Raw genomic sequence first — 16,509 nt, 5'->3', positions numbered from 1 at the left:
TCGGCTGGCAGGTGCGTCGAGCCCGAGTGGCTGGCAGTTGGCAGTGCCCAGTCCTATAAAGGTCATGTACTCCGTACCTAGGTAGGTAGGTACCTAACCTAAGCTAACCTCGTCCTCCTCGTTGCCCTTGAAAACCTGGTCTTGTTTCGCTCATTCTTGGTATGAAACCTAGGGGCCCAAAGTGTGAATGCTGACATGGCCCAAGTCGACGGCCAGTCCGCGCCCGTGCATTTCCTCTTATCGTGCCCGTTTTCTAACCGCCAACTGCGGCAAAGAGAGCGGCTGCGTTGGTTCCTCCCACACCGGCCAGCCAGGACGCCTCGCCCCACCCCAAGTCTCCTCCAGGGCGTCAGCCAAAGTATCCAGGTACCAGATCATGAGACCGTTCAGGTCAACCGATCAGAGTTGACCCGTGCTGGAAAATAAAGGTTCAAACCAGACTTGACGTTAGCTAACGTAGTCGTGGCCCCACCAAGAAGACAAGAGACGACGGCGGCACTGACCGGGAAGCCCTAGATCCCAAGGGCAATCAGTTCATTATTGTGCGTGCTTGTCTCCCTTCAGATGTCGATTCGAATTTCGCGGCCTCTCCTCCATCTATTTAGCGCCTGCGAGCGCCATTCCGAGCCTGCCTTTGGAGCAGGCCTTGTATGAACATTCTTGCCACGATCCGCCAACTCGAACAAAAAAAAAAAAAAAAGAAAAAGAAAAAGAAAAAAAGGGAAAAGTCAGACGGCCGGCCCTGGTTCTCCACGTGGCCGTAGCGGGTATACTCAGTACAAGAAAAGGTCTGGTATGGCCTGACGCGCAGCAACTTGAACCTGGCAAGACAGCAAAGCAACCCCCCCCGGCGTCGTATCCTTCATCAAAACGACGTGACAGCCATCACCGACAACGGATCATCCGGCATTCGGCGCGAGACTTGTGACCGTTGACGGCATTGCAGAGCACCTAGATAACTGGGCCTACCCAGGTTAGGTTGTTGGCGCCTACCTGCGAATCCGCACCTAGACCACCCCGAATTTGCATGACATCAATGTGTGCTGGCACTGGACCGCGTCTACAATCAGCCGTCTCGTCGTGACGGGTTATTCGCCGGATTTTCCCCATCCAACACCATCATCAAAGCCGGTGCTGAGGTCGCTCAGGTGAGAACCAAAGGCGACACCCAAACGGAGAGCCGGTTCTCGTGAGTCGTGGTCCCTGGCCGAGTCAACGTCTGGTGCGAGCTGCCTGCGAGCTGACTGCACTGCACTGCACTGCACTGCACTGCACTTGAAGTGCCCGGTGACCACCAGACGCCAGTAACTGCCCTGCAGTTCTGGTTCTCGCCCCCCCAGACACCCCCCAAACACCCCCCAAACACCAAACCCCATCCCCCACCCCCCAGCAGCCACTTCACCACCACTGAACTCGTCCGCCCGTTCTCAGCTGATCTGCCTGTGCTCTCTGCGCCAGAACAGACCAGGCAAAGACTGGAGAGACCGGAGAGCCCAGCCCCCCAGAGTCGCCGTTGCCTTCCGCTGCAACCTGGCACTGGGTGCTTACATATGTTGCGACATCGAACCAGCTGATAAAGGGACCAGACTGCAACATTGAAACAAACCATCGCAGAGCAGCACTGAAGCGTCCAGGACTGACTTTTGGCTCCCGCCAACGTTGCGTCACCACCATGTTTACCCAGCCTTTTTCGTCACCGCCTCCCGGGCCCCAGACGGCCAACCCAGTGTCGCCTTCTCGGCCAAGTCGACTCCGGGGCTTGAGTTACCTGCGCAACTACACTCACAGCCATCTTCTTTCGCGGGATTCTCACCACGCTTCCTCCAACACCAACACCAACACAAACACAAACACAAACACCAACAGCAACGCCAACGCCGCCAGCGCATCGCCTCGCAGTCAGGCTCAGTCCGGCCACCTCACCCGCTCCGTCAGCTGCACAGCGTCCTCGACTCTGTCGTCCACGCCGCAAAACCCCAACCGTCTCACGCTCGTCAGTTCCTCGCCAGATGCCCCCCCCGGTCGGTCGCCCCAGGTGACTGGCCCCAGCACCGGCACTGCATCCCGAGCTGTCTCTCGTAGCCCTCCGCCGACCATCCACGAGGTGGCTTCTTCCGTGGAACAGCCCCCCGGCCAGAGCGGCTTACCAGAGTCTGCAACCCAGCCAAACATGGCCATGAGCCGGCCTCGAGCTGCGAGCGGTGGTGGTGCCGCGACCGCTGCTGCTCTAGCTCCAGCTAGTGCTGCCGCCACCGCAACAGCGAACAACGGCAATCCCGACACCGTCCCTTCCATACGCTTTTCCGCCTACTACGATCCTCGATCCACCAGACCGTCGCTATCCTTTCCACCGATCAGCAGGACGCTGGCGAATGGCGCAGAAATCATTCGCGTGGGCCGTTACTCGGAACGAGATGGCCAGGCTGCCAACATGAACGGCAACCAGCCATCCGCCGCGCCCGTAGGGTTCAAGAGCAAAGTCGTGAGCAGAAGGCATTGCGAATTCTGGTGCGAAGATGGCAAATGGTACATCAAGGATGTCAAGAGCTCATCTGGGACGTTTCTGAACCACATTAGACTCAGCCCCCCGTCCCAGGAAAGCAAAGCATACCCTGTGAATGACGGCGATATTGTACAGCTCGGTATTGATTTCAAGGGAGGGGAGGAGATGATTTTTCGCTGTGTCAAGATGAGGTTGGAGCTGAACCGGGGCTGGCAGAACAAACTGAACAGCTTCAAGTAAGTCGCGTCCCCCTTTTTTTTTTCTCTTTTTCTCTTCCCTGAGCTGCGCTAGGAAATAACAGAAGGGGGACGGAGAAAAAGCTAACGGATTGATAGCGTGGCTGCCCACAAGCGACTTCGCACCATGGCGACCAACAATGCTGCTGGCGGCGCCGCCAGTTCCAGCTCATCTCAAGACTGTTCCATCTGCCTCAACTCCATAGCTGTAGGTTTTCTCGCCCCTTTGGCCCAGACATGTCTTTTTTTTTTTTTTTTTTTTTTTTTTTTTTTTTTTTTTTTTTTTTGCCACGGAGGAAGAGCTGTTGCATGCTGACCAAAAGCCGCAACAGCCGTGCCAGTCCCTTTTCGTCGCGCCATGCTCGCATACTTGGCATTTTAAGTGCGTACGGTCACTGCTGACATCGCCGCAATATCCCATCTTTGTATGCCCAAACTGTCGTGCGGGTGCCGACCTCGAGGCGGATGTGGAGGAACCCGGAGAAGAATGGGAGCAGTTGGACGAAGACGGCATGGACACGGACAAGGCGGAACCGGAAAACAAGCCCGAGTCGGAAGGCGTCGCCTCTGAAGCCCTGGAAACCGCCAGTCCAGATCCCGACGCCATGGACGTAACAGTAAGCGTCAACACGACGGAGAGCCACGAGTCCCGACCACCGGCGGATTTCTTGCCTCATGCTGTGTCGGAGCCGTTGCCGATCAGGAATGCGGCATCGGGTTCCGGTCGTATCGGCCATCTGCGCGACAATCGATCACCGTCGCCGTCGTCTAGCGGAGCCGAAGGCCCCATCACGCCGAGAAACAATGCCGGGCCGTGGGTGTTTGACGGCAGTGCGGGTAGCCGCGCGGTGGACAGCAGTTCCGAAATGCGAAGCTTGGATGCTGCAGCGGAAGCAGACGCGAACGGGGCAAGTCAAGGCCACTGATGTTCCAAGCCATGTAGTCGGGAGGAGAAGGAGAAGGGGTTTTCCGTTCAACGTGATCATGGGAGAGCATAGCGAGTGGCAACCCTTTTCAGAGGCAGGCTTTTCTTGTGTGCGTGCGAGTTTTACATACCATGTGGGAAAGGGAAGCTGGCATGTATGACGGGTCTTTTTTTTTTTTTTTTTTTTCCCTTGCCTTTCCTTCCTCTTCTTTCTTTTCTCTTTCTTTTGTTCTTTCTTTTTTTTTTTGGGTTTTCTGGCCTCGTTCCTTTTAACAACGCCCCCGGCCTTGGTCTCTTTTGTACGGAAGCATTGGGTGAAGCCGGGTTTTTTTTTTTCATTATCCTGGATGGGTTGGCAAAGTCTTTGTTCGTTATGTTGACGCCACGCCACCTGCATATGCACGGGAGGTGAAAGCTGCGGCACAATGCATTCATCACTGCATACAAGGCGCTGGGCATCTTGAGTTGTACCTCACGTCAATAGCGTGGATGTGCAAGTGAGACCGTCGCCGTGTCGGAATGAAGCTGCAGGCTGGCTGGGTTGCAGGTGCTGGTACTTTGGTGTTGGTGGCGGCGGCGGGTAGGCCATGTCCACGCACCGCCACGCACCGCCACACTGACCCGGATTTAATTTCTCGCTTCGCCATGTCGTCGTGAAGCCGTTGAATCCTGCATGACCCTTGGCCAACTCGCAAGCGGACCGACACTGTCGAGAAATCTGTCTGCCATTACCCATTACCGCAAAACACTCGTGTCTTGCCCATTCTTCTTTCTCTTCTTGGGCACGTGAATGCTTTGGTTGAAGCGTTTCCCCTTCTGCTCTCTTCCTTCCCCCCCCCCCCAGCACCAACGAAAACCGCAAACGGGAATCGACGCAACGGGCGTTGAGAAGAAATGCTGCGACAGGCTACGGCGCGGTTGGGTCGGCGCGCGCTGCAGCGGGCTCCCACGGGCTCCAGGGGCTTGATGGGGAGGGCAAGGGGACTGGCCACGGTCCGGGTCGAGGGCATCCCAAAGGTCAGTCGCCGCTGCGGACCGACGTCGATAACACGGGGCTAACTTGTTGCCGCGGCTGCTTTGTTGCTGTTTTGCGAGGCGCGGGTGTGTGTGTGTGTTCAGGAACCCACTGAGCTCGACCAAATCACAACCCTTCCCAACGGCCTGCGGGTCGCGTCGGAAGCGCTGCCCGGGTCCTTTGCCGGCGTGGGCGTCTACATCGAGGGCGGGTCGCGCTTCGAGACGCCCTCGCTCCGGGGCGTGTCGCACATCATGGACCGCCTGGCCTTCAAGTCGACGTCGTCCCACACGGCGGACCAGATGCTCGAGCGCGTGGAGAACCTGGGCGGCAACATGCAGTGCGCGTCGTCGCGCGAGTCCATGATGTACCAGGCCGCCACGTTCAACCGCGCCGTGCCCGAGGCGGTCGCCCTCCTGGCCGAGACCATCCGCGACCCCCGCATCACCGACGGCGAGGTGGCCGAGCAGGTCGAGACGGCCCGGTACGAGGTGTCGGAGATATGGGGCAAGCCCGAGCTCATCCTGCCGGAGCTGGTGCACACGGCTGCCTACCGGGACAACACGCTGGGCAATCCGCTGCTGTGCCCCGAGGAGAGGCTGGCGAGCATCAGCAGGGACACCGTCACGGCCTACAGGGACGCCTTTTACCGCCCGGAGCGCATGGTGCTGGCCTTTGCGGGCGTCGACCACGGCGCCGCCGTCGGGCTGGCCAGGCAGTTTTTCGGAGACATGAGCTCCAGCTCGCCCCGCGCGGCCGCCGCCGCCACCACCACCTCTTCGGCTTCGTCCGAGACGTCCGACATGTCCGCCGACGAGTCGACGACGACGACGACGACGACGACGAAGAGCTATTCCTCATCCGTCTCGTCGAGCCCCCAGCCCCCATCATCATCATCATCATCATCATCATCATCATCATCATCACCATCATCAAGACTAATGTCCAAAATCCCCTTCTTCAAAAACATATCCACCTCGGCTCCTCGAACCGCCTCCGTCCTCGCCGCCACGCCTGCCTCCCCCGACGTCAACTATGCCGCGCCGTCCCGCTACACGGGCGGCTTCCTCGCCCTGCCGCCGCAAGCGCCGTCCCTCAACAACACAAACTTCACGCACATCCACATGGCCTTTGAGGGCCTGCCCGTGGGCTCCGACGACATATACGCCCTCGCCACGCTGCAGACCCTCCTGGGCGGCGGGGGCTCCTTCTCCGCCGGCGGGCCCGGAAAGGGCATGTACTCGCGCCTGTACACCAACGTGCTCAACCAGCACGGCTGGGTCGAGTCGTGCGTGTCCTTCAACCATTCCTACACCGACTCGGGCCTCTTCGGCATCGCCGCGTCCTGCCTCCCCGGCCACACGTCCGCCATGCTCGACGTCATTTGCCAGGAGCTGCGGGCGCTCGCCCTCGACACCGGCTTCTCCCGCCTGCAGGAGGGCGAGGTGCGCCGCGCCAAGAACCAGCTCCGCAGCAGCCTGCTCATGAACCTCGAGTCGCGCATGGTCGAGCTCGAGGACCTGGGCCGCTCCGTCCAGGTGCACGGCCGCAAGATCCCCGTCCGCGACATGTGCAGGCGCATCGAGGACCTGACGGTCCGCGACCTGCGCCGCGTCGCCGCCATGGTTGTGGGCGGCGCCGTGCGCAACCCCGGCGCCGGCAGCGGCGCCCCGACCGTCGTGCTCCAGGAGGCCCAGGCCTACGGGCTGACGAGCCACTCCATGACGTGGGATCAGATACAGGACCGCATCGACGGCTGGAAGTTGGGCAGGAGCTGAGTGTTTTGAAAAAAAAAACAAAGTCTCTAAACGGTGGGGAAAAGGGGCGGATGTGGCTTGCCATTGTAATAATAGTACGGTGGATGGTTTGCGAAATACAAAACGTAGCATGACGCTGATGTGGTACTCCGTTGATTTTTTTTCCCCCTTCATCATGAACTTCCTCGTCAGCAATGAAACCATTGCGGATGATGCGAATCACCACCGAACGGTCCTCTTCATTCTCATCGGCGCTGGGTGTCACGGCTCCTGCTTGGCGGCAAGTAGCTGAGCAGCACGCTCATGGGATATATCAAAGCCGCACGGCTAGGTCTTACAGTGAAATCAAAAGCCGGAGAAACAAGCTTCGCGTGCTAAAAGCGCGCTGTGGATAATGACGGCACGGCGGTCGAGACGTGCTCACGCGGTATGACGTTTGCCCCAGTCTAGCCCGAGGGCTCGTTTCCACGGATGCCATGAGTACAAGGGAGAAGAAAGATATCTATCAGCACACCATCTATCCAACTATGCAGATGACACGTTTCTTTTATGCCTGAATCGCCTCGAGTGCGCTGTGTTGCACAAATGCACCCTCCGTGCCTAATCTATACGCTGCGGCATGGGGTATTGTAAATAAAAATATAAAAAAAGAAGAGATAAAGGAGATTAGGAGAGAGAGAGAGAGAGAGAGTACGGATCCGCGGCTCGTCAACGTCACAGCTTCGATCTCACCGCCTCCAAGCGATACTTGACATCCTTGAGCGCCTTGTTGGACGGCTTCCAATCGTCAAATTGCCGCAAGAGCTCTTCAGTCTCGCTGCTCAGCTCCGTCTTGACAAAGTCTTCCTCCAGCATGCCCCGCATGATCCACGGCAGGACGTACGGGTTCGCGGAGCCGAGGCCCTGGCGCGGGCCTATCTTGCACGGCACGAGGCAAGGAGTCGACGTGGTTTCCAGCGCGTGCGAAATGGCTAGGTCGTACACGGCAGGGTCGTAGTACAGCCGCGAGTGGCCTTCCCCAGAGTACAGCGAGCCGGCGAGGGCGACGGACAGTTCGCGGATGAGCCCGTGGTCGGTAACGCCCAGGTTGCGTAGCTTCAGGGCAAACCCCACGAGGTGTGCTATAAAATCGGGCGCGTGGACCCGTCCGTCGATAAAGACGGCTCGATAGATGTACGGGTGGCTCGCGGGAGAATATACCGCCGACTGCGCGAGCAGACCCATTGTCAGTTTCACGCTCAAAATCGTGACTACAGGCCCAAGGAAGAAGAAGAGGAGCAAGAACGAGAAAGAAAGAAAGCCAAATACCTCCATGGGCACCAGTTGGTCGTCGATGCTCCCGATAAACGTCACCCTCGCTCCATAATCCAGCACCCGCTTCAGAGAGGCCTCGAAACGCTGCGAGTTGGTGCTTTCGGGATTGCCAAAGTCCCACAGCTCGGCTGCCGACCCCATCAGTATGCTCGACTTGTAGTCGGGAAACGGACCGAGGGCCACTCCAGCCATGGCACACACGCCAATCTTGGCATTCGTGATGACGCCCATGTCGATGAGCTTCTCCAGCAGCATGATGCTCACAGGAACGCCCTGCGAATGGCACGCCATGATGATGAAATCGGCTTGGCGGATGTGGTCCATCCAGTTGAGCATGAGCTTCCACAGATTGTCGACCCGATCACCAATCCTGCCCTCGCCTTCCAGCGCGACCTTTTCGATCTCGCAGTCGGGGGAGCCATGGGCGTTGGTCCACCGTCGAATGGCCTCGGCGCAGAGATTGGCAAACCGCAACGATGTCCCCGTGGGCTGGCCGATCATCGGGCGGAGATACGTGGCAGGAAACAAGCCATGAACGCCAATGGCTATGGCCTTGCGAATTTGGGGCAAGTCTTTGGCTCGAAACACATGGCTTGGCGGAGGCTGCGAGGTTCGCAGCAGCAGTTGCGCGATCTGCTGCAGGATGGACGCATCCTCCTTCATTTGGTACGTGCTGGAAAATGAAGGCAGCACGAGGTTGGGAGGTTGCTTTGGCGCAACTTCTGACTCGGCCATCGAATGTGTCAATGAGTCGGCTCTTGCCGACGCTGTTTGTCGCCATGGTTTCTGCTCTCTTGGGGGCGGCGGGAGTCCCTGTGGCGGCTCATGCACGACAGGCCCAACGACAGCTGCACTGCCATGGCTTGATGCATCAGAGTCTCCCGCCACATCCGTAGATGGGGGCCTCGCTCTCTTCTTTTTCCGCCAGGTCGACTTTGCTTGAGGCTGGGGTTCCTTTGACGGCGGCTCCTTGACGCCTTCATTCACGGACCCGGAGACATCGCCCTCGCTCATACGCTTTGGTCGTGCTTCTGATCCCTCGCCAATGACAGCCATTTGGCCGGATTCTGAGGCGGGATTTTCGCTGCTGGCATCGTTCGGCGATGCCCTCGACCAAAAGGCCCACGTCGAGCCGGCTTTGGGGGGCGGCTGAGACTCCTTGGCCGCGGCCGAAGCGTCCTGCGTTGCTGCATCCTCTTGAGCCTTGGGCTCGGCACTCTCTGTCTCTGCCTCGCTGTCCTTTTCAGACTCGGGTGTCTTCATCTTGTCGTGGGGAGCAGATGACCAGAATCCGAACCAAGTTGATGACGTAGCTGGAGCGCTTGGAGGGGGTTCTTTGGGCGCGCAATTCGAGGACGCTACCTGGTCTGACGGGGTAATGGGCCTGTCGATGGATGGAGGAGGGGCTATGTGTGCATCTGTAGCAGCTGTCGAAGCAAGATTTTCATCTTTAGTTGTGGGCGGAGCCTTGGACCACCAGCCAAGCCAGCCTGCGGAAGACGACGCCGCACTTGGTTCACCTGATGCAGGGCTCGAGAGCTGTTGCTGTCCTTTTTGTTCGGCTTGCGGTGAGGCTTGTGGCGGTTGGTTTTGCGAGTTGTCAGCCTCATCCGAGGGCTTCATGCCGTCAACTGCGTAATCCTGCGGTTGCGTAATGCTTTTCTTGCTATTGCTGTCCTGATTATCAAGAGCACCGTCGGCAGCACCGTCAGCAGCACCGTCGGCAGCACCGGCACTCATTCTTTGATCCTTGCCGACCTTGCTTGGTGGTGACGAGCTGCGAATACTGGCAGTGTCCGATGCGCTCTTCTTTGAGGACTCGAACCGATCTAGGCCGAGGGCGGCTGTAGAGCGAACAGTTCCACCTAATATATTTTCACGCGCAACCGAAATCGATGCCGTGGCTTTTCTTGGTGTTTTAGGCCACTGCCCGTACCAGCTCTGCGCCTTGCGAACCTGTTGTGGACGGCGCAGCATTAGCCGGGGGCAAAGAAACCGGGTATAATGAAGGGACCGACCACGCGGAAACATTTCGATCATTTGCTCGCACGTTGAGCACGGCAAGGGCATGCCCTACGCACCTTCTTTTGGCCACCGGCATCGGAAGAAGATGAATTGTCGGGGTCCTTGGGTATCGACGGCGGCATTGCTCCCGCGTTTACTACAGCACGCGAGGCGCCAGAGGTAAGATCAGCGGGCTGAAATGTCGCCTTGAGTGCGGAGATGGATGCGGACGTGGACGAGGAAGTGGACGAGCGGCATGTGCATGTGGATGTGGGTGTCTGTGCAGCAGCCGGGCCACTCGTGAGCGTCGACGTCTGTGACGTAGCCATTGGCCAGGCCAGTGCCGCGGTCGGCATACTGGCGCTGCTCCGTGCTGACCTCAGCTGGATCGTAGGCTCGTGGCGCAGGCGCTTTTGAGAAAACATGGCGAATCTCGGATCAGCTGGCTGGTGTTTTCCTTGGTTGCGTCATTGTCACTGAAAGAGTCACGGCTTAGTTTTGATAGAAAAACAAAACGCAACGCCAGACAACAACAAAACAGGCGGCGGCCAGAGGGCAAATGCCCGGTGACGACGTGGTCACCTGCCGACAACTGGCATTCACTCCACTGCGCCACGCCCTAGGCCGAGGGGGGATTTGACTGGAAGCTTGTGCTGAGCCACTGCCCAGCCAGCCACAGCTCATCAATTTTCTCTCGACTTTTTCCTTATCGGCTTATCAGTTAGTTGCTGTCCCGCAGGGCAAGAGCCAAAAAAAAAAAAAAAAAAAAAAAAAAAAAAAAAAAAAAAAAAAAAAAAACCACCAGTTTGACGTCCATGCAACTTGTAGTTCCGCATTCAAGGCGAGCGAGCCATCACCCTCCTTGCCGCATCTCGTCGCTATGAGCAACCTCAAGCGCAAGGATGCTCCTGGAGGGCATCCTCCAGCCAAGTCTGCCAGGAATTCGAAAGACGGCCGACCCTCGAAATCGGATTCGCCCGCCCATGCCAAACCTGCACAAGCAGCCAAGCCCGTCAACAAGCCATCTGAATCGAGCAGCAACAGCAACCGACCCAAGCATCCGGTCGTCTCGCTGTTGAAGAACGAAGAACCGATTTTCCCGCGAGGTGGTGGAAGTGTGCTGACTCCGCTGGAACAGAAGCAAATTCAGTTGGAAGCAAAGGCAGACGCTCGCCGTGAGGAAGAGTTCCACACTGGCAGCGAGAAAGCCGTGAAGAAGCACAAACAGAGAAAAGTGTCCCTCAAAGGCGGCAAGAAACCCTCTGAGAAAAAAGACGCTCAAGACTCTGTCAAGGTGGAGAGTCTCAACTTCAAGGTGAAGCCCCTTTCTTGTAGCCATCTGGAGCTCTCTCTCTCTCTCCCTGGCAGAGTAACCATTGAGTTCCTGCTAACAGATATCGGGCACAGAAACTTGTAAAAGGCTCACTCGTTCTCGGCCAAATCACGAGAATAAACAACCTGGATCTAGAAGTCGCTCTCCCAAATAACTTGACTGGCAACCTTTCCGTTGTCGCCATTTCCGAGCAATTGACCAATCGACTACAAGGGACTGCGCAAGAAAACGAGGATGATGCAGACGACTCCTCCGACGAAAGCGATGTCGATCTCAGTTCCATGTTCACCGTCGGCCAGTATTTGCGAGTTTACGTCGTCTCTACCGCGGACGAGTCTCTGGTTGGCAAGCATAGGCGGAAAATTGAGCTCTCCATCCGACCAACAGAATCCAACTCTGGACTGGGCAAAGATGATGTTGTGGCAAATAGTACCGTCATGGCCGCCGTTGTGAGCGTCGAGGACCGCGGCTGCGTCATGGACCTCGGAATCCCTGACCTCCGCGCGTTTTTGCCCCTTGGAGAAGTTGATTCCGACATGGACCAAGCACGCCTTCAAGAGGGGTCCGTGTTTCTCTGCCACGTCACCGGCAGAGGATCGAACAGCAATGTGGCACAGCTCTCTCTGCGGCAGGGCAAGCTAGGCAGCGTCAAGGACGTACCATCGGATGCCACAACCATCAACACGTTCCTTCCCGGCACCGCGGTCAGCGTGCTCATCAACAACTTGGATAGGCGTGGCCTGACAGGCAAAGTCCTAGGCTCCCTGAATGTGACCGCCGATGTCATCCACTCCGGCGTCGGTCCCAACGACACTGATCTCGAGTCGACCTACAAGATCGGGTCAAAAGTCAAGGCCAGAGTCATTTGCAACTTTCCGACCGCCAGGGAACCCAAGCTCGGCATTTCTCTGCTTCCTCACGTCATGTCGCTGAGCCGGAAGCGTTCCGACAAAGACGCCAAAAGCCTTCCTACTACAGCCCTTCCAATCTCATCGTTGGTCGAAAAATGTACCGTCAGACGTGTGGAGACGGAAATCGGACTCTTCGTGCATGTCGGAATTCCCGGTCTCGGCGGGTTTGTCCACATTTCACGTGTAAAGGACGGTAAAGTGGACGCGCTGTACGAATCGAGCGGGCCGTATCAGGTTGGATCAGTGCACAAAGGCCGTGTCGTTGGCTATAGCGAACTGGACGGTCTATTCCACCTGTCCTTCGAGAAGAGTATACTGGAGCAACAGTACATACGGCTCGAGGATGTACCCGTTGGAGCCGTCGTCACCTGCGAAATCGAGAAGTTGGTCATCAAGGAAGAAGGCGTCAGCGGTCTGATCTTGAAGGTTGCCGAGGGCATCACTGGCCTTGTCACCGAACGCCACCTCTCCGATATCAAGCTGCAGCATCCCGAAAAGAAGTTTCGAGAGGGCATGAAGGTCAAGGCCCGAGTCCTGTCAACCAATCCGTCCAAGAAGCAGATTCGACTTACCCTCAAGAAGACGCTCGTCAACTCTGATGCTCCAGTAATCAAATCGTACCAAGACGCAATCGTCGGCATGCAAGCCCTCGGGACAATCATCAAGTTTCAGAACAATGGCGCTCACATCATGTTTTACGGCTCACTGAAGGGCTTTCTGCCAATCTCGGAGATGAGCGAAGCATACATCAGCGACCCCGCAGAACACTTCCGTATCGGACAAGTCGTCAACGTTCACGTTCTTGATGCCGACCCGGAGCAGCGCCGCCTTATTGTTTCCTGCAAAGATCCCGGTGCTTTCGGCCTGGACAAGCAAGCTGCACTGAAGAATCTCAAAGTTGGGGATTTGGTCTCTGCCAAGGTCAGCCAGAAAACCGAAGATCAAGTCTTTGTCGAGCTCGTCGACACCCAGCTCAAGGCGATCCTCCCAGTTGGTCATCTTACCGACAAGTCAACGTCGAAGAACCAATACGCATTCAAGCGCGTCTCAGCTGGGCAGACGCTCTCTGGCCTACTTGTCCTGTACAAAAACGAGCAGCGAAGGGCCATCATACTGACCCAAAAGCCAAGTCTGATCGACGGCTGCAAGGAAGGCAAGCTCCTCGGCTCATTCGAACAAGCAAAGGAGGGCAGCGTCGTTCCCGCTTTTGTGAGAAACATCACGCAAACGGCCGTATTCGTGGAGTTTGCTGGTCGCCTCACGGCTCTGCTGCCCAAATCTCGTTTACCCACCGAAGCTCAGTCCAAACCGGATTTCGGCATGCACAAGCACGAGTCCATCCAAGTCAAAATCACCTCCGTCATCCAAGACTTGCGGCGCATTCTGGTCGCCCCTGCCTCCGCCGAAGCCCCTGATGAGACGGTCGGCACGAAGGCAAAGGGAAGACCTGCAGCTCCCGAGGACGGCTTGGCTTGCGGTTCAGTCGCGCGAGTGAGAATCACCTCTGTCAAAGACACGCAGCTCAATGTGCAACTGGTTGATGGGCAAGTTCAAGGGCGAGTGGATGTGTCCCAGATTTTCGACAGGTGGGAAGATCTCGTCGATCCCAAGAAGCCTCTGGACAAGTTCCGCAGGAAGCAAGAGCTCAAGGTGAAGATCATTGGCGTTCACGATGCCAAGGACCACCGTTTCCTGCCCTTTTCCCATCGTTCGGCTCATTCCGTCCTCGAGTTGACAGCCAAGCCGAGCGACATGAAGTCTGCGCAACCCACTCCCCTCTCCCTCGACTCTCTCAAGGTTGGCGATTCCCACATCGCTTACGTCAACAACGTCACGTCCCAGTTTCTCTGGGTCAACCTCTCCCCCAACGTCCGGGGTAGAATCTCAGCCATGGACGCTTCCAATGACTTGTCTCTTCTCAACGATTTGGAATCGAACTTCCCCGTCGGATCAGCGCTCAAAGTCAGAGTTGCGTCGGTTGACCTGGAAAACAACCGCCTTGATTTGTCAGCCCGCTCGTCTGCCGACTCGCAGGGCGCCGATTGGGCTTCTCTGAAGGAAAACATGGTTTTGCCTGGCAAGATTACCAAAGTCAACGAGAGACACGTCATGGTGAAACTGAGCGAGATTGTCTCTGGACCAGTGCACCTTCCGGACATGGCTGACAGCTACGACGATGCGAGCACTTTGCACTACAAGAAGAACCAAATTGTCCGAGTCTCCATCGTCGAGGTGGATGCTAGCAACAAGAGGTTGAGACTTTCCATGCGTCCGTCTCGCATCTTGAGCTCTACCCTTGCCGTGGTTGACAGGGAAATCAGGAAACCATCCCAGGTAGCCTCTGGCGATGTTGTCCGCGGATTCATCAAGAACGTGTCTGACAAGGGACTCTTTGTATCGCTTGGTGGTCGGGTCACCGCCATGGTCAAGATTGCCAATCTGTCGGATAGATTTCTGAAGGACTGGAAAGACAATTTTCAGGTCGATCAGCTTGTCAAGGGCCGCGTCCTTTCCGTCGACCCTGCACTGAATCAAATCGACCTGAGCTTGAAAGCTTCGGTCGTGGACGAGAAGTACACACCGTTGATTACGTACAAAGACATCGAGGACGGCCAGGTGGTCACAGGCAAGGTTCGCAAGGTTGAGGAGTTTGGAGCCTTTATCCTGGTCGACAATTCAATGAACGTCAGCGGTCTCTGCCACCGCAGCCAGATGGCCGACCAGGAAGTCAAAGACGCCAGGAAACTCTACAAGGAAGGTGATGTGGTCAAGGCTTTTGTACTCGGCGTCGATGCAGGTGATCGGAAAATCAGCTTTGGCCTGAAGCCTTCGCTGTTTGACGAGGATACAGACATGGACTCGGATGGCTCAGATGATGGAGTTGCCCTCGACGAGGAGCATGATCCAGATGACGAGGAAATGACAGAGGAGGAAAAGGCTCTGCTGGCAAAGTTTCTTGACAACAGCGACGATGCGGACTCTGATGAAGAAGACGACGGCGACGACGACCAAACAGCGGGAAATAAGAGAGATGCCGAGGGGGGTAATGAGGATGAGGAAATGGAGGATACCCCAGCCAAGAAATCAAGTGGTCTTGCAATCGGCAAGAAGGCTAGTTGGGCAGCTGATCCATTTGACGAGTTGGCGCAAGATTCAGACGAAGATGCACCGATGGAGGACAACAAAGACGATGAAAAGAAGAAGAAGAAGAAGCGAAGAAAGGCCGAGATGGACGTCGACAGAACGGCCCAGCTCGATGTCAACGGTCCGCAGACGTCTAGTGACTACGAACGACTTTTGCTGGGTCAGCCAGATTCATCCGAGCTCTGGATCGCCTACATGGCGTTCCAGATGCAAGTCAGTGAATTGTCCAAGGCTAGGGAAGTGGCGGAACGAGCGATCAAGAGCATCAACATCAGGGAAGAGGCAGAGAAGCTCAATGTCTGGGTTGCGTATCTCAACTTGGAAGTCACGTACGGGACCAAGGCGACGGTTGAACAAGTTTTCAAGCGAGCGTGCCAGTACAACGACGAGCTAGAGATTCATGAGCGTCTGGCCAGCATCTACATACAATCTGAAAAGCTAAAGGTACGCGATATCCCTCTGACGATTTTTTTTTTTCCTTTCCCCCCACTCTCATTTGAGAAGAGAGGCACGGGCGATGCGTACTAATTCATTATTGACAGCTTGCCGATTCCTTATTCGAGGTGATGGTGAAAAAGTTTGGTGCACGAGTGCCCAACGTGTGGACCAACTACGGCCACTTCCTTTTCAACAGTATGAAGGAGCCGGCGCGTGCCAGAGCGCTTTTACCTCGAGCAACGCAACAGTTGGATAGGAAGCACCACGCCAGCATTGCCAGTCGTTTTGCAGCATTGGAGTTCCGCTCACCGAGCGGCGAACCAGAACGCGGCAGAACGGTGTTTGAGGGGCTTTTGGCGACGTACCCCAAGAAGGGAGACTTGTGGAACCAGCTGCTCGACTTGGAGATGGGCGTTGCAGGTTCCGAGGTTGACTCGACGGCTGTCAGGGACGTGTTTGAGCGCCGCACGCGGGTCAAGGGCCTGAAGCCCCAGCAGGCAAAGAAGTGGTTTCTCAGATGGGCTGCCTGGGAGGCAAAGCTGGACCCCCAGGGCAAGGGCAAGGTGATGAGCAAGGCCCAGGACTGGGCTGCACTGTTCAAGGCCAGAAAGGAGGCCGAGGCTGCAGCGGCAGCGGCAGCGGCAGCGGCAGCGGCAGAAGGCGAGGAAATGGAGGAATGAGGAACACGGCTGGAGGCCAAGGGCGATGTCTGTATGTTGCATATTATTCCCGAAAAGGAGCGCTCGGGGGTGCCGGATGCGCCCCCAAGACGGCGCGCGCACAATGATGTTTTCGCCAGTTGACAAGGGAGCGCGGAAAATGCAGCGACACTGACGAATGGGTCTGGGATTGCATGCGAGGGGTTGTCTAGCGTGACGTCCTTTTATTCTCTTCATCTACCTGATGTTGTGTCAACCAGCTCGTCTTTC

General features: G+C 56.8%; 4 protein-coding genes across 4 annotated transcripts; 3 read left to right on the top strand and 1 right to left on the bottom strand.

The window, feature by feature from the left end:
• Window positions 1-1,672: 1,672 nt before the first annotated feature.
• UV8b_05765 (uncharacterized protein) lies at window positions 1,673-3,665 on the top strand (the record flags this gene model as incomplete). The annotated part of the gene is made up of 3 exons (XM_043143262.1): window positions 1,673-2,739; window positions 2,839-2,947; window positions 3,072-3,665. 3 exons carry the CDS (start codon window positions 1,673-1,675, stop codon window positions 3,663-3,665), a joined length of 1,770 nt encoding a protein of 589 aa, XP_042999195.1.
• Window positions 3,666-4,630: 965 nt separating this feature from the next.
• Window positions 4,631-6,457, top strand: UV8b_05764 (uncharacterized protein; the record flags this gene model as incomplete). Its single annotated transcript, XM_043143261.1, has 2 exons — window positions 4,631-4,681; window positions 4,784-6,457. The coding sequence occupies 2 exons, from the start codon at window positions 4,631-4,633 to the stop codon at window positions 6,455-6,457; spliced, it is 1,725 nt and encodes a 574-aa protein (XP_042999194.1).
• A 693-nt stretch (window positions 6,458-7,150) lies between these two features.
• On the bottom strand, window positions 7,151-10,083 carry UV8b_05763 (uncharacterized protein; the record flags this gene model as incomplete). The annotated part of the gene is made up of 3 exons (XM_043143260.1): window positions 7,151-7,642; window positions 7,745-9,706; window positions 9,832-10,083. The coding sequence occupies 3 exons, from the start codon at window positions 10,081-10,083 to the stop codon at window positions 7,151-7,153; spliced, it is 2,706 nt and encodes a 901-aa protein (XP_042999193.1).
• A 551-nt stretch (window positions 10,084-10,634) lies between these two features.
• On the top strand, window positions 10,635-16,260 carry UV8b_05762 (uncharacterized protein; the record flags this gene model as incomplete). The annotated part of the gene is made up of 3 exons (XM_043143259.1): window positions 10,635-11,069; window positions 11,162-15,586; window positions 15,685-16,260. 3 exons carry the CDS (start codon window positions 10,635-10,637, stop codon window positions 16,258-16,260), a joined length of 5,436 nt encoding a protein of 1,811 aa, XP_042999192.1.
• Between the last annotated feature and the right edge of the window lie 249 nt (window positions 16,261-16,509).

The sequence above is a fragment of the Ustilaginoidea virens genome, chromosome 4 (genome assembly GCF_000687475.1).
Source record: "Ustilaginoidea virens chromosome 4, complete sequence".
Classification (NCBI taxonomy): domain Eukaryota; kingdom Fungi; phylum Ascomycota; class Sordariomycetes; order Hypocreales; family Clavicipitaceae; genus Ustilaginoidea; species Ustilaginoidea virens.
Note: the sequence above shows the minus strand (reverse complement) of the source record. Positions and strands in the feature narration are given on the sequence as shown.